This window comes from Eumetopias jubatus, unplaced genomic scaffold (genome assembly GCF_037043125.1).
Source record: "Eumetopias jubatus isolate StellerSeaLion01/CBP00866 unplaced genomic scaffold, mEumJub1_p1.0 scaffold_6, whole genome shotgun sequence".
Classification (NCBI taxonomy): Eukaryota; Metazoa; Chordata; class Mammalia; order Carnivora; family Otariidae; genus Eumetopias; species Eumetopias jubatus.
The window spans coordinates 121,893,022-121,906,337 of NW_028274812.1; the positions used below are offsets into that span (position 1 = coordinate 121,893,022).

General features: G+C 35.3%; 1 protein-coding gene across 4 annotated transcripts in view; it reads right to left on the reverse strand.

Moving 5' to 3' along the window:
- The window catches only part of EXOC2 (exocyst complex component 2), a 287,628-nt gene that overhangs the window by 123,146 nt on the left and 151,166 nt on the right, over positions 1-13,316 (reverse strand). For all 4 annotated transcript variants that reach the window (XM_028091090.2, XM_088024102.1, XM_028091088.1 and 1 more), the window contains 4 exons: positions 6,907-6,972; positions 6,579-6,736; positions 6,056-6,177; positions 4,253-4,314 (listed from right to left, as the gene is read on the reverse strand). In XM_028091090.2, coding sequence (XP_027946891.1) covers positions 4,253-4,314; positions 6,056-6,177; positions 6,579-6,736; positions 6,907-6,972 — 408 coding nt within the window. The remainder of the gene's footprint in view (positions 1-4,252; positions 4,315-6,055; positions 6,178-6,578; positions 6,737-6,906; positions 6,973-13,316) is intronic.

Genomic DNA, 13,316 nt, shown 5'->3' on the forward strand with positions numbered 1-13,316 from the left:
AGATAAATCTGAATGAATCATAACATCTTAGCTCCTATTGTATTTAAGGTTTCACTGTGTGCCAGGCATACTCTAGGTGACGGAGATACAGGAGTCAGACAGAGTTCTCTTTAAGTGTATATGTTAGGTTAGAAGACACAACCATAAAAGTCACAGTCAACAGAACTATTACTTTTTTACAAAACAAAAACCAAAAAACCAAAAACAAACAAAAAAATAACTAGAAATAAGTCAATTGCAAACTAGAAAAAAAAAAGAAAAAAGAAAAAAAAAACTAGAATAAGTGCCATGAAAAGAACAAATGGGAACTCAGAGAAAAATGATGATGATGGGGGAATGTGCTCCAACTAGGACAAAGAAGGCCCCTCCTCAGACTGTGAAAACATTTAAGCTGACACTTAAGGGGCAAGAGGAGTCAGTCCCTTAAAAGATAAGGGAAGGGGGTGGTGAGCTCAAGGAGGCAGGACGACATGTGCACAGGCCAGGGTGGGCAGAGGCCAAAGGGGTTGTGGAAGCACAAGAACAGCAGTGCATCACAACCACTAAGGGAGAGGTTGGCAGTAGAAGATGAGGTTAAGGTTCTGGGTTTCACTCAGGGGCACAAGGCTACGTAAGGCTCATAGTTCAACTAAAAGCCTGTACAAAAATCTGGAGTCAGAATCTCTCATTATTACATGCTTCAATTTTTAAAAGAGATTGGGGGAAAATACTGAAGAGAAGGGATACCTGTATACAGAGAAGATTATTTTTTTTACAAAAAGGAACCCAGACTTAATGAAAGCTAAAATATTGCTTCAACCTTACTGTCAATCTAGTACTGCACTTTGAAGCCACAAGAGGGCACCATAAAAAAAAACTTCTAAGTACCCAATAAATAAAAATAAAAGCATATAGTATGAAATACCAACTGCAATTAAGTATTTCAAGAGTCAAAACGTTTGTTAGATACCTGACCTTATCCCTCCAACCTACCTGCCTCAAAAGTTAAGAAAATCTAAGATATTAAAATAATAATAGTGATAATTAAATCCAAAATTCAACTGTGGGCAATTAAATGTTGATGTTCCTATGTAGTTACTTAGATTTCTTGCATTACTATCTGAACGAGATTTTCTTAATTTCTTTTCATATCTATATTAATACAATAAATGGAGAGGGAATACCAGAGAACTCTAGTAGTTTCAGTTAAACGGGGAGTAAATGATAGTGTAAACATCTATTTCTTTTTTCTAAAAAGAAACAGTACTATCTCTGCATATTGTCAGTGAGCCACCCAATTTAGCTGACTATAGGAGTTATCACCAATCATTCCAGTTCTTATGAAAGAAGAAAGTTCTCTCAGAATTGAAAATTTTAAAAAATTTAAAAATTAAAAATTTCAGGTAAAGAAAAATGTATTCCTATTCCAAAAAATGTGATTGGTACTATGGAAATGTTAAGAAAATATAAATTAGTAGTATGTAATAGAATTTGAGACAATTTAAGTCATTATTCAAAGTCTTAAGAATTTTACACGTCAGGTTAAAATACTCAAAGCTGGATCTTCAACTTTTACTCTACACACTGATTTCACCTTTTTTTCTGAAGTGAGGTCCATGCTGAATAGCTTAAAACATGCTCAGCTTTATCAACACCATTATTTTAGTATATTTCTTTACCAACATCTGGCTAGAAGATACAATGGCTGACACCAGAAGTGTAACTTTCTGTGGGTCATTCATCTACAAAGTTTAGTCTTCTAGCTTGAATGTGTGACAAACATGAAATTATTCTATGGTTATAGTTTCTTAATATTATAGTTAAACTTTAAATTGACTACAAACAAGTTTATAGTGACCATTTCAAAATATTTTCAAAGACGTTTAACTACTATAATCAAACAACCAAACTGAGATATGACAGCTACCACTTAAGCACACACTGGGACCTGGATGTGGCAGCTATCATGTAACACTCACTGGGACCCAGAGGCGGCTGCTATCATATAAGCACTAACTGGGACCCAGAGAGGTAAAGTGGCTTCTTTAAGAGTGCATGGCTATTGGGTCGCCTGGCTGGCTCAGTCAGAAGAGCATGCAACTCTTTGATCTCAGGATTGTGAGTTCAAGCCCCATGTTAGGTAGGTGTAGAGATCAAATAAATAAACTTAAAAAAAAAAAAAAAGATTGACTATTATGTGACAGAACTAAGGATTAAACCAGATTATGATTCTAAACCCAGTGCAGCACATTTTCCTTTACAACAGCACTGTTGAAAAGAAGTATAATGTGAGCCACAAACATAAGTCACATATATAATTTTAGAGTTTCTAGTAAACACATTAAGAAAATTAAAAGAAAAAATTAATTTTAATATAATTCATGCAATGCAATATGACAAAATATTATTTCAACATGTGATCAATATAAAAAGTTGAGATAGTTTACATTCTTTGTGTACTGAGTCTTTGAAATCTGGTATGTATTTTATACAAGCTATGTCTCAAATGACTGCTGTATTGAACCATGAAGGTCTACTCCACATCTCCTTTCTCTAAGTATTTAGAGTACAACAGAATTAGTTATAGGATAGTTTGTATTTAAGCACAAATAATTATGAAAAGTAGAATAAGTCAAATAAACTAAAGCTAACTTTTATTAAAAACAAATCCTTTAAAATATAATTATAGATTTATTAAAATAATAAATTTCCCTAAGGTCAAATATGATTTAATTTACAAAAATTTTAAGTAAGCACTGCTATTCTTTTTATTTTTTAATTTTTTAATTTTTTTTAAGATTTTATTTAGTTATTTGAGAGAAAGAATGAGAGAGAGAACATGAGAGGGGGGAGGGTCAGAGGGAGAAGCAGACCCCCCAGCTGAGCAGGGAGCCCGGTGCGGGACTCGATCCTGGGACTCCAGGATCATGACCTGAGCTGAAGGCAGTCGCTTAACCAACTGAGCCACCCAGGCACCCAAGCACTGCTATTCTAAACCATACTGTTATATAAAGTAAGGTACATTTTAGTATACTTCAAGAGGAATAGGAGAAAAGAATTCAACTTGTCAAAAATTCCCCAACTCCCAAAGAAAGACTATCAATAAGAAGTACAGCAATTAAAAAAAAAAAACTAGCAATTTGAGGAAATGAATATCATTACATGAGATCATTGCCTCTCAACAACCTCATTCACCACTATTTTGTAAATTCTGACAAGTCAAAAATGATTTTATTCTAGTTTCCTCATCTACTAAATAGGCAGAAACCTAATTGCCTCCCCCAGATGTATTTTCTCCATTTTTCTTACTAAGGTAAAACAGAAACTGTTGGGATTAACAATGTGCTCTGCTAAAAAAACTGTATTTTTCCAGCCTCCATAGTAGACAGGGATGGGCATGTGAATAAATTCTAGTCAATTAGATGTAGGAGGAAAGGTCAGCTGTGGCTCCTGAGAAAGTGCTGGACATGACAGGAATAAGGCCATGGTGCTTGGGACTACAGTGGCCTTCTTGTGATCATGAGGCCATCCTGAGACAGAAGCCACAATAAGGATCACAAAGAGAAAGTCAGAAGGAGCCCTACGTATTGACTGAATGACTAAGCTGCCACACAAGTCCTAATTTCTTTAATGTTAGAGAAAAAAGAAATGCCCATCTTGTCTAAAGGCCCTCGATGTTTTAGCATCTGAATGTCAATTTAACTGATACACCCACCTACAGGATCACTGTGGGAATCCATGAAACAGATGTGACAACATGGTATATCATGAAAACTATTTTCAAAAGTATTTTGAAAATCTCAAAGTCCCATCTGAACAGAGGATATTCTAAAATGAATATGTCATGTTATAATTGCCTGCTTGACCTATGTATATATCTGGAGAGGTTTGCTGTTATTGTTTGTTTTGTTTTGTTTTGGCTTAGGGGCCAACATTAGCATTTCTTTCTATTCTGTTTTTCTAAAAAATTCAAGTTACTGGGTAACTTAGAATGAAGCACAATCTATTTTAAAATGTAATGCAAACAAACAGTAGTGACACACGATGAAAAAAGAGCACTCTAAAAGAAATACGGCTTGTATTAATTTTTAAATATTTGTTGTTGTGTTAAGCAAAAATGACTCTGAAAAGGAAAACTTTAAGAAGTTTATTTTTCTATTTTCAGAAATTTAGAATTACAATGCAAAGAATATATGTTTATTAATAAAACAAATCATTATTTTTGAATATAATATACACTAATGATTAACCACTGAAAAGAATTTAAACTTACAAGAGAAGTCAGTCCTTCATTATCGACAATCCAGTCTTCCTTTTCAGCTAACCTCTTTATTTCTACAGAGAAAATAAGCACACACGTACTTTTTATTATAATTATCTCATTGAACTTTAAAGAGATAAAAATCTATAAAGGTTATGGTTTTTCATTGTTTTATTTGAGTTTGTAAAAAAATGAAAAATAGGTAATAAGTATAAAATATAATTCTGGTAGATCAAGTTTAAATGTGTATTGTTTTCTGGATTGTTTTCATAAAACATTAATGTAAATAAATTTAGCTCAATTTGGAGATTGCTAGGCTAGGCTTAATGACAACTTTAGATAATTGTTTATTACTTATTCAAAGCACTCTTGAAAATATTCAACATGTACAAAACAGGGCGCTTGGGTGGCTCAGTTGGTTAAGCGACTGCCTTCGGCTCAGGTCATGATCCTGGAGTCCTGGGATCGAGTCCCGCATCGGGCTCCCTGCTCGGCGGGGAGTCTGCTTCTCCCTCTGACCCTCCTCCCTCTCATGCTCTCTCTCTCAAATAAATAAATAAAATCTTAAAAAAAATATGTACAAAATAAACTACAAAATTTTTTTCCCTAAAATATCTGATTAAAATTTATACTCTGTTTTAATCCTAGACACTTCTGATGATTGGCAAAGGAATGCTATTCATCCAAACCTTTAGCATTTCAGGCTGTGTCAGGTCCCTGGGGGGAGCAGGTGACTTCAGAGGACACTGCTGTTTTTCACCTGGATTCTATTCCCTTTCTGTTGACACAGTAGACTTAGTCACCAATTCTGTAGAGATGTGACCTTTTTTTTTAAAGATTTTATTTATGTATTTGAGAGAGAGCGCACAGGTGAAAGGGAGGAGAGAGAAGCTGAAGGAGACTCCACACTGAGCACAGAGCCAATGTTAGACTCGATCCCACAACCACGAGATCATGACCTGAGCCGCAACCAAGAGTTGGATGCTTAACCGACTGAGCCACCTAGGTGCCCCAAGATGTGACCTTCTTACTTAAAAAGTCCTGGTGACAGATAGTTATGGCTTATGTCATTTAAAATGATGTTCTTGATTGTCTTTGAAAATATTTAATATCTAAAAGGCTGCTTTGTAAAGATAACCCTGCTTTTTATGACTGTATGTACAAAATCCTGAAAATTCTAAAAGATATAAAGAAAACAAGCATCACTTAAAATTTCTACTATACAGAAAACCACTGTTAGTCTTTCTTCTGATTTTACACTGATTATTTCTAAATATTTAAAATATACATACAGGGACGCCTGTATGGATGACTCAGTCAGTTATGCGTCTGCCTTCGGCTCAGGTCATGATCCCAGGGTTCTGGGATCGAGTCTCACATCAGGCTCCTTACTCAGTGGGAGCCTGCTTCTCTCTCTGCCTGCTACTGTCTCCCTCTCTGACAATAAGTAAATAAAATCTTTAAAAAATAAATAAATAAAATAAAATATACATACATATTTTCAAAACTGGATTCATACTTTATATTTTATACTATACTTTTTCTACTTAACATGTGCCATAAGGATGTTCTTATATCCTGAAATATTTTTAAGTATAACCATTTTAATTTACACATGGTCTAGCATCTCAGGTAAACAGATTTGGAAAGCTATTCAAAAAAGGAAAAAAATTCTATTGAGCAGCTATTTGTGATTTAAAATACTCAAATTTCCATAAAAAGCAATTTTCTCATTTTCAAGGACTAGAAGCTAGAAAGAGGTGGCATATTCAGATAATCGTTGTCTAGCAAATGTCATCAATTTTCTTAACATACCTTCTGCTGTGTGTTGCAATGTGACCATCACACAACGTACTCGGAGATCCAAAATGAGATCCTGGATAGTCTGTAACATGTCATTAGGAATTTCAAGGGCAGTCAACGATTCATAAGTAAGCCTGTGAAAGAGCCACAACAAAACACAAGTGAGCAGAGTGGAATCTTGAAGCAATTCCTGTCATCAGTTTGGCCAGCCTATGGAGGTTGTAAGCTACAATATTATATGGAAAGCAAGGGGAAAGTAAAACCGTAACAGGAACTACAATACAGCAGTAACACTGAATTAAACAATAAAAAAGATGCACATTCAGTACAACATTCTCATCAAACATAAGCATAGGAAGGTTTAGGAGTTTAGGTGCTATATGATAGAGAGGAAATACTAGAGGCAAGAAGACATAGTAAAATTCTTTGTTGACTATGTTAAAAAATCATATCTCAAACTGAATGCGTTGTGGGTTTTTTTTCAAAAAGACAAAAAAATTTTTACCCGTTTTCAGAAGAATGTGTCCATATTTACCTTATGGTCTGGATGACATGAGCAAGCCACTGTCCTGAGAGCTCAGACTTCACCTCCCAGCCTCCATACTGCCTCACTCCACACTCTGGGATGCTGAGTGGGAGGAGGGCTCCACGGATCAACTTCACAAGACACTGCATTACTTCTTGAATCATTTTCTAGACAATGGTGAAAGTAAAACCTCATTAAAAGTCATTAATTTGATTAAATCAACTAAAGGAATCAGACTGAACAGTGATGAATAGTTTGAATGTAGATAGTTTTCTATTAACTTTGGTTAAGAAAACCTTATCCTGTGAAAAAGTCTACATACTTATCCTTAACTTACCTTAAAATCATTTTGTCTTTGCCTTACATTCTTTGATCTTTCAATCTGGCCTGATTTCTCTGCAGTCTTAAAAATTAAAAAAGCAAAATCAAATATATTAGTTGTCTTCAGATAAAAAGAAGAAATGCCTTAGCAGTTGTATATAAAGAGAGCATAAGATATGGTTGTAACTTGACTGAAAGGAATGTTTAAGACATAATCTAAGTTTCTGATTTAAAAACAGACTTAATTAGAAAAACTTTTTTATTCCAAAAGGAAGTTATTCATTTCCTTAAAACCTTTAAGTACAATTTCCATTCCATAAATAAACCTAAGAATTAAGTTGAAATTGCCTTTTTTGTAGGTGAATTTCATGTGCCATGTTCATCAATAATTGTATATGGTTAAATCTAAATCTTACCCACGATAACCTTCTTAATACTATTTCTCATTAGCTAGTAGAGAAACAAAAAGAAGAATAAACTCTGGATTAATGTCTAGGAATCTTAGGATATCCATTCCCTTCCCTTAAACATTTATAAATAACCATTATATTTGGCATTTTATTTTTAAAGAATTATAAATCACTATTCTTTCAGGGATTCTATAGTCTAATTTAGGAGAGAATATATTCTAGAATTAAATTTTTATCTGTTTACTGCTAGCCATATTTTCCTTTGATACTTCTTTCTCCTTAAGGTAATATGTGGAAGACTACACTGATTAAAAGAGAAATCTATTCAATTGGATTTCAGTTAACTTTTTACTCCCAAATTTTCTAAAACTAAATATTACCACATAAAATGCCTAAGAAGAATAAGCTTAGAAAACTTTCCAAATAAAAAAATAATAAAAAAATGGTATGATGAAAAAGAAAATTCTGATAGTTCACTAACATAATACGAAATTATCCTTTAAAGTTAAAATGCTTATGAAATTATTGGATAGAGACGTGTCAAGAGAACTTTCAAGCTAACAACAATTGACTTCAAGTTAATTTTAAAATACAAATAATGTTATATATATTTTTGGTATAAGCTAGAGAAACAGTGTATAGAGTTCATTATTATGATGAGCATTACTAACATGAATGAGCAAAAGAAGGGTAAGAACAAAAACATAAGACATACCTGATAAAAAGTGGTCAACACACACATGCATACATACCTCTTCAGGCTCTAATTTACATTTATTTTATAATTTTATATTGAACTATATTGCTTTTATCATTTTTTTCTTTGTAGAAACGCACTTTTGCTTTTAAAGAATTGAAGTTTAATTGTTGAAAAAACTAAACCTAAAATTCACCTCAGTAATAAGTCAATAAGCAAATTCCTAAATCCATTAGGCAACAACACTCAAAATTCTTTGTACATGAGGATTTCACTTAGAAGCTGAGGTTTCTGTCCCTCTATTTTTTAAGACAAATGAGAAGTAACTGAAGTGTTTTAAAGCAACAGTGAGAAGTGACTAGAGGCACTGACATTAGGAGCACAGCCAGTTAGGAGGATACTACATTCACCTAGGTGAGCAATCACAGCGCATTAGACAAAAGGAGGTGGAGCATGAACTCATGCAGATGGCTTAGCTACAGGCTTTCAAGGCAGAGGTGACTGAACCTGGCAATTCTACTGGGTGTTTCAGTGAGACAGGAGAGATGTCAAGAGTGACTCCCATCTGAATCATGACCACTCAGGTAAGTCCAACTGGCCCTGAATGTCTATTAGCCTACTTTCTGTTTCTGTCAAAGTGTGATGCTCTGATTCAAAGTAACACTTTGAACATAATACAGTGGCCTATGTGTAGAAAAGCAAACGAATGGCCCCAGGTTTACTGAGGTGATAAATTAATTAGCTATTCTCTAAGTAATGCAGTTTGTCAGGTCTTAGTCTTAGGCACTTTTTTTCTCTATACACTCTCACTAATTTATTCTCAAGACTTCCAATATCATTTCTATCGAGTGCCTTCCTATTTTGGATTCTGCACTCAATTCATGTTGGAATTGAGTATAAAATTCTCCAGACACCAGTTGGGTGGTCCAACAATTCAACTCAATTCTAACACAGTCTACCTGGAGATAACGTCAGATCCCACAAGCTAAAGGCTCATTCCTACAAGATTTGCACCTCCCCCTCAACACACATGTAGATGCCAATCTCAAGACCAAGTTATCACCTATGCTTCTGGCCTATTGGCTACATGTTGGAGGTTCCTAAAATTCCCTGCATGGGTTCAAGTAATTTGTTACAACAGCTCACAGAACTAGGAAATGTATTTACCCACTAGATTACCAGTTTATTATAAAAGGATAAAACTCAGAAATGGCCAGGTGGAAGAGATGCATAGGGCAAAGTATGAGAAAAGGGTGCAGAGCTTCCATGCCCTCTCCAGGCAAGCCACTCTCCCTGAATCTCCACACATTCATCAATCTGGAAGTTCTCTGAACCCTGTCCTTTGGCTTTTTATGGAAGCTTCATTACATGGGCATGATTGATTAAATCACTGGCCACTGGCAACTGATTCAACATCCAGCTCCATTCCCCTCCCTAGAGGTCTGAGGGTTAGACTGTAAATTCCAACCTTCTAATCACCTGGTTGGTGATCCAAGCAATTAGCACCCTCATCCTGAGGTGGCGACAAAAGTCACATCATTAACATAAAAAAAGACCTTTCCCACTCCTCACTTGAAGAAATTCCCAGGGTTTTAGGAGCTCTGTGCCTAAAACCAGAAGAAGACTATATATATTTCTTATTATAAATCACAATGTCACACTTCCAAATTTGTATCTCCAGCCCTGATCTTTCCTTTGAAGCCCAGATTTGAATTTCGGATTGTCTACTTCATGTCTCTTCTTGAATAACTCACAGTAATCTCAACTCAATACATTAAAAGTAGAAAACTGGTATTTTCCTCCAAGCATGTTCTTCAAAAGTCTATCTGACTTTGTAAATGGCACATCTACTCATTTGAGAGTCCATTTGGTAGCTCTATGTTAATTCTTGTCTTCATCCGACTCATCTGATCAATCCATCAGTAAGTCTGGTCAACACTACTTCCAAAATACAAACAAAATCTATCATGTTCTCTCCAACTCCACTAACAAAACCTTAACCCAAACACCATCATTTCCTTCCCAGACGGTTTTAATAGTTTACCCACTCTGACTTTTGTTCCCTGCCAATTCATTCTTGAACAGGTAACCAGAGTGGTCTTTTTTTAAAACCAAAACTCTGATCAGATTACTCCACCAGTTACAGTCTATTTGTGGCTTCCCACCATACTTGGAATACACATTCCTTACCATGGTCTGTAATGAAGCCCTGTCAGCTGGTCCCTGCTTCCTCCTCTAGCCTCATCTCCTGCTCCTCCTGATACCCTAAGCCCACTGCTCAGTATACTCTGAATGTTTTGACCTTCTTTCTGTTTTTCAAATATGCCAAGCTCCTTTCCTTGGTTTTGCAATGTGCTGTTGTCTCTTCCTAATACATTCTTCTCCCCGATTCCTTGTGTGGCTGTTTCCTTCTCATGCTTCAAGTTTTGGTTTCAATGTCATCTCCTCAGAGAGATCTTCCCTGACCTCCATCCCATCTTAGAACCCTATTTGTTTCTTTTATAGCTGTTAGCAAAATTTAAGATAAAGTGTTTAAAAATTGATTTTGGTTCTGTCTCTCCAGGAGGGGAGAGGTCATATTTATCTTGGTCACTATTTTATATATTTATATATTTTTAAATTTATGTATGTATGTGTTACATGTACATACATGTATATGTGTGTGTGTGTGTGTATATACATATGTATCAGTACCTGTCACATAGTGTGTTCAGGATATTCAATAAATATTTGGTGAATGAAGGGATCACCCATGGTTAGAGTTCTTCAGGACCTCCTGGGATATATTTCAGAAAGCATGATGGCCCTGAATACTACTAGGTTAATTTCAAGGTCTTTAAAAAACTTGAAATCCTGGGTCTCCACATGGCTAACTGACCGTTTGAAGGAGATCTGCCAGGCATAATCCTATGATACATTCCTGAGAAGTCCAACAGACTCACTGCTTCTCCCGCAGATTTAAGATAACAGAAGGGGTAAGAAGAGATTTAAGAATTTCCTGTGAATACTGGGAGTTGGGAGAACTCCTGTAGGTGTAGAATTCAAATATTCCTGAGGAACCCAGCATCCACTGTGATGTGAAGAGGCACAGAATGACATTGGAATTCTACACTGCAAAATCTAAGTTAAGGACATTGTGATGGTTAATTCTACGTGTTAACTTGAGTGGGCCACAGGGTGCTCAGATATTCATTTAACATTATTCTGGGTATGTCTGTGAGAGTGTTTTTGGATGAGATTAATATTTGAATTGGTAGGCGAAGGGAAGCAGATTGCCCCCATTAAGGAGGGTGGAACCCATCCAATCAGTGGAAGGCCTGAATAGAACAAAAAAAGGCTGACCCTCCTTCTAGTAAGGGGGAACTCCTCCTGCTTAACTGCTTTGAATGAGGACACTGAACTGAAACACTGGTACTTCCTGGGTCTTGAGCCTCTTGGCTTTCAGATTGGAACTACACCATGGGCATTCTTGGGCCTCCAACCTGATGACTGCAGATCTTGGGACTTGTTAACTTCTATAATCATGTAAGCCAAATTCCTTTCATAAATCTTTTCTCTTTATATACACAGTTGGAAGCAGAATCAACATCCTCTTGGTTCCATTTCTCTGAACTCTGACTAACATAGTGCTGGTTTAGTGTGCTGTGGACAAAGGGATGGAGCTCTGAAATAAAGGCATAATTTGTCTCAATAAAGAGGCAAGCCAGGATAAAACTGTAAGTATACCAATATCAGATGGTGCTTTTCTAATTCTATCTGTCACAGTACCTAATACTGAACTTTTTGTATAGTAGCCTTGTTTAATGGGCTAGTTATTTCATAGCTTTTTGTTCTAAATATTTTTAAATCAAAGACAAGAGTGAAGATCAATTTTTTAAAAACATCATATCAAAATTAAAACCAAATTTTGCGCCCATTAAACAGGTGCTAATGAATGCATGATGACATCTACTAGACAAAATAATTTATAAACTTCAAGGACTGGTCTCCAAATATATAGAAATTGGAGAGGGCAGGAATGAGTTTTAAGGCATAACTCTTGAAATTGTTAATTAAAAAGCAGTTACTTATCAACATATTGAACTATATGAGTTGCCCTGTTTTTAAAAGAATATCTAATTTTGGAACATAAAGTGCATTTTAATTTACATACTATGAGTTATACAACTTTTAAAAATGTTGATTACTAATGTTTAAAAATCATGTGGATGCTTTAACATTTTTCACTCCAAATTATACAATATTTTAAAATATATCTAAAGGTGAGATCTCAACCTACTATTAACCATTTCGTTAAGTAAAAACCTTAACTCTTTCCTGCACACACAGACCAAAACTACTTTGTGGTAAGACCAACGGCTAGATTTCACTGTTTTGATTCATGTATGTTACTTCACATGGGCATGACTGGTTTGAAGAACTATTTTTTAAACTGTTGGAAACTCCATCTAAATCTCTAACGGATGGGCTCTTAATAAAGCAAAATAATTCTATAACTTGAAAAAAACTTACAAGTAAATTTTGTTTAAATATTACAGAGCTCTCTTATATGAGTTTAAATACCAACTATCAAAGCCTTGGAACTCTTCCCAACTTTAATTTAATTAAGTTTCTGGATTTCACAAGTAGCTTGATATGGTGGGCACACATTCCTAAATCCTCCATTCCCTTCTACTACCCTTCAGTGTCTTTCTAGCTTTTCAATAGAGGATAACTAGTTTAAAAACATGTCCAAATCTATATAGTGAATTACACTCTATTAATAATTATTACTATAAATTCTTAAAAGCTTACAAATACAGATAGGTAGAAATACCATATGCATATCCAACTCAGTACAACTAATGTTTCACTAAAATATCCCAGAAAAAAAACTTAGGAATTTTATGAACTCTAAAAAGACTCAAGATAAGGCAACTACTATCCTTATGTGATAGGCCACCTACAGCAACCAATCTGGAAGGAAGAAACACTTGACTGGAAACAAATAACTAGGTTTAAAATCCATTTCCTAAGGTACTAATTCTTTTGATGAGTATATCCGTCTAGACATTATTCAATATGACTGTAGTAGTTCAACAGCCCACTATTTCTTTTTTTTTAAGATTTTATTTATTTATTTGACAGAGAGAGAGAGAGAGCACACAACAGGGGGAGCCGCAGAGGGAGAGCGAGAAGTAGGTTTTGCACTGAGCAGGGAGCCTGATGCAGGGCTTGATCTCAGGACCCTGGGATCATGACCTGAGCCAAAGGCAGACGCTTAACCGACTGAGCCACTACCCAGGAGCCCCAACAGTCCACTATTTCTTAATGCTACTA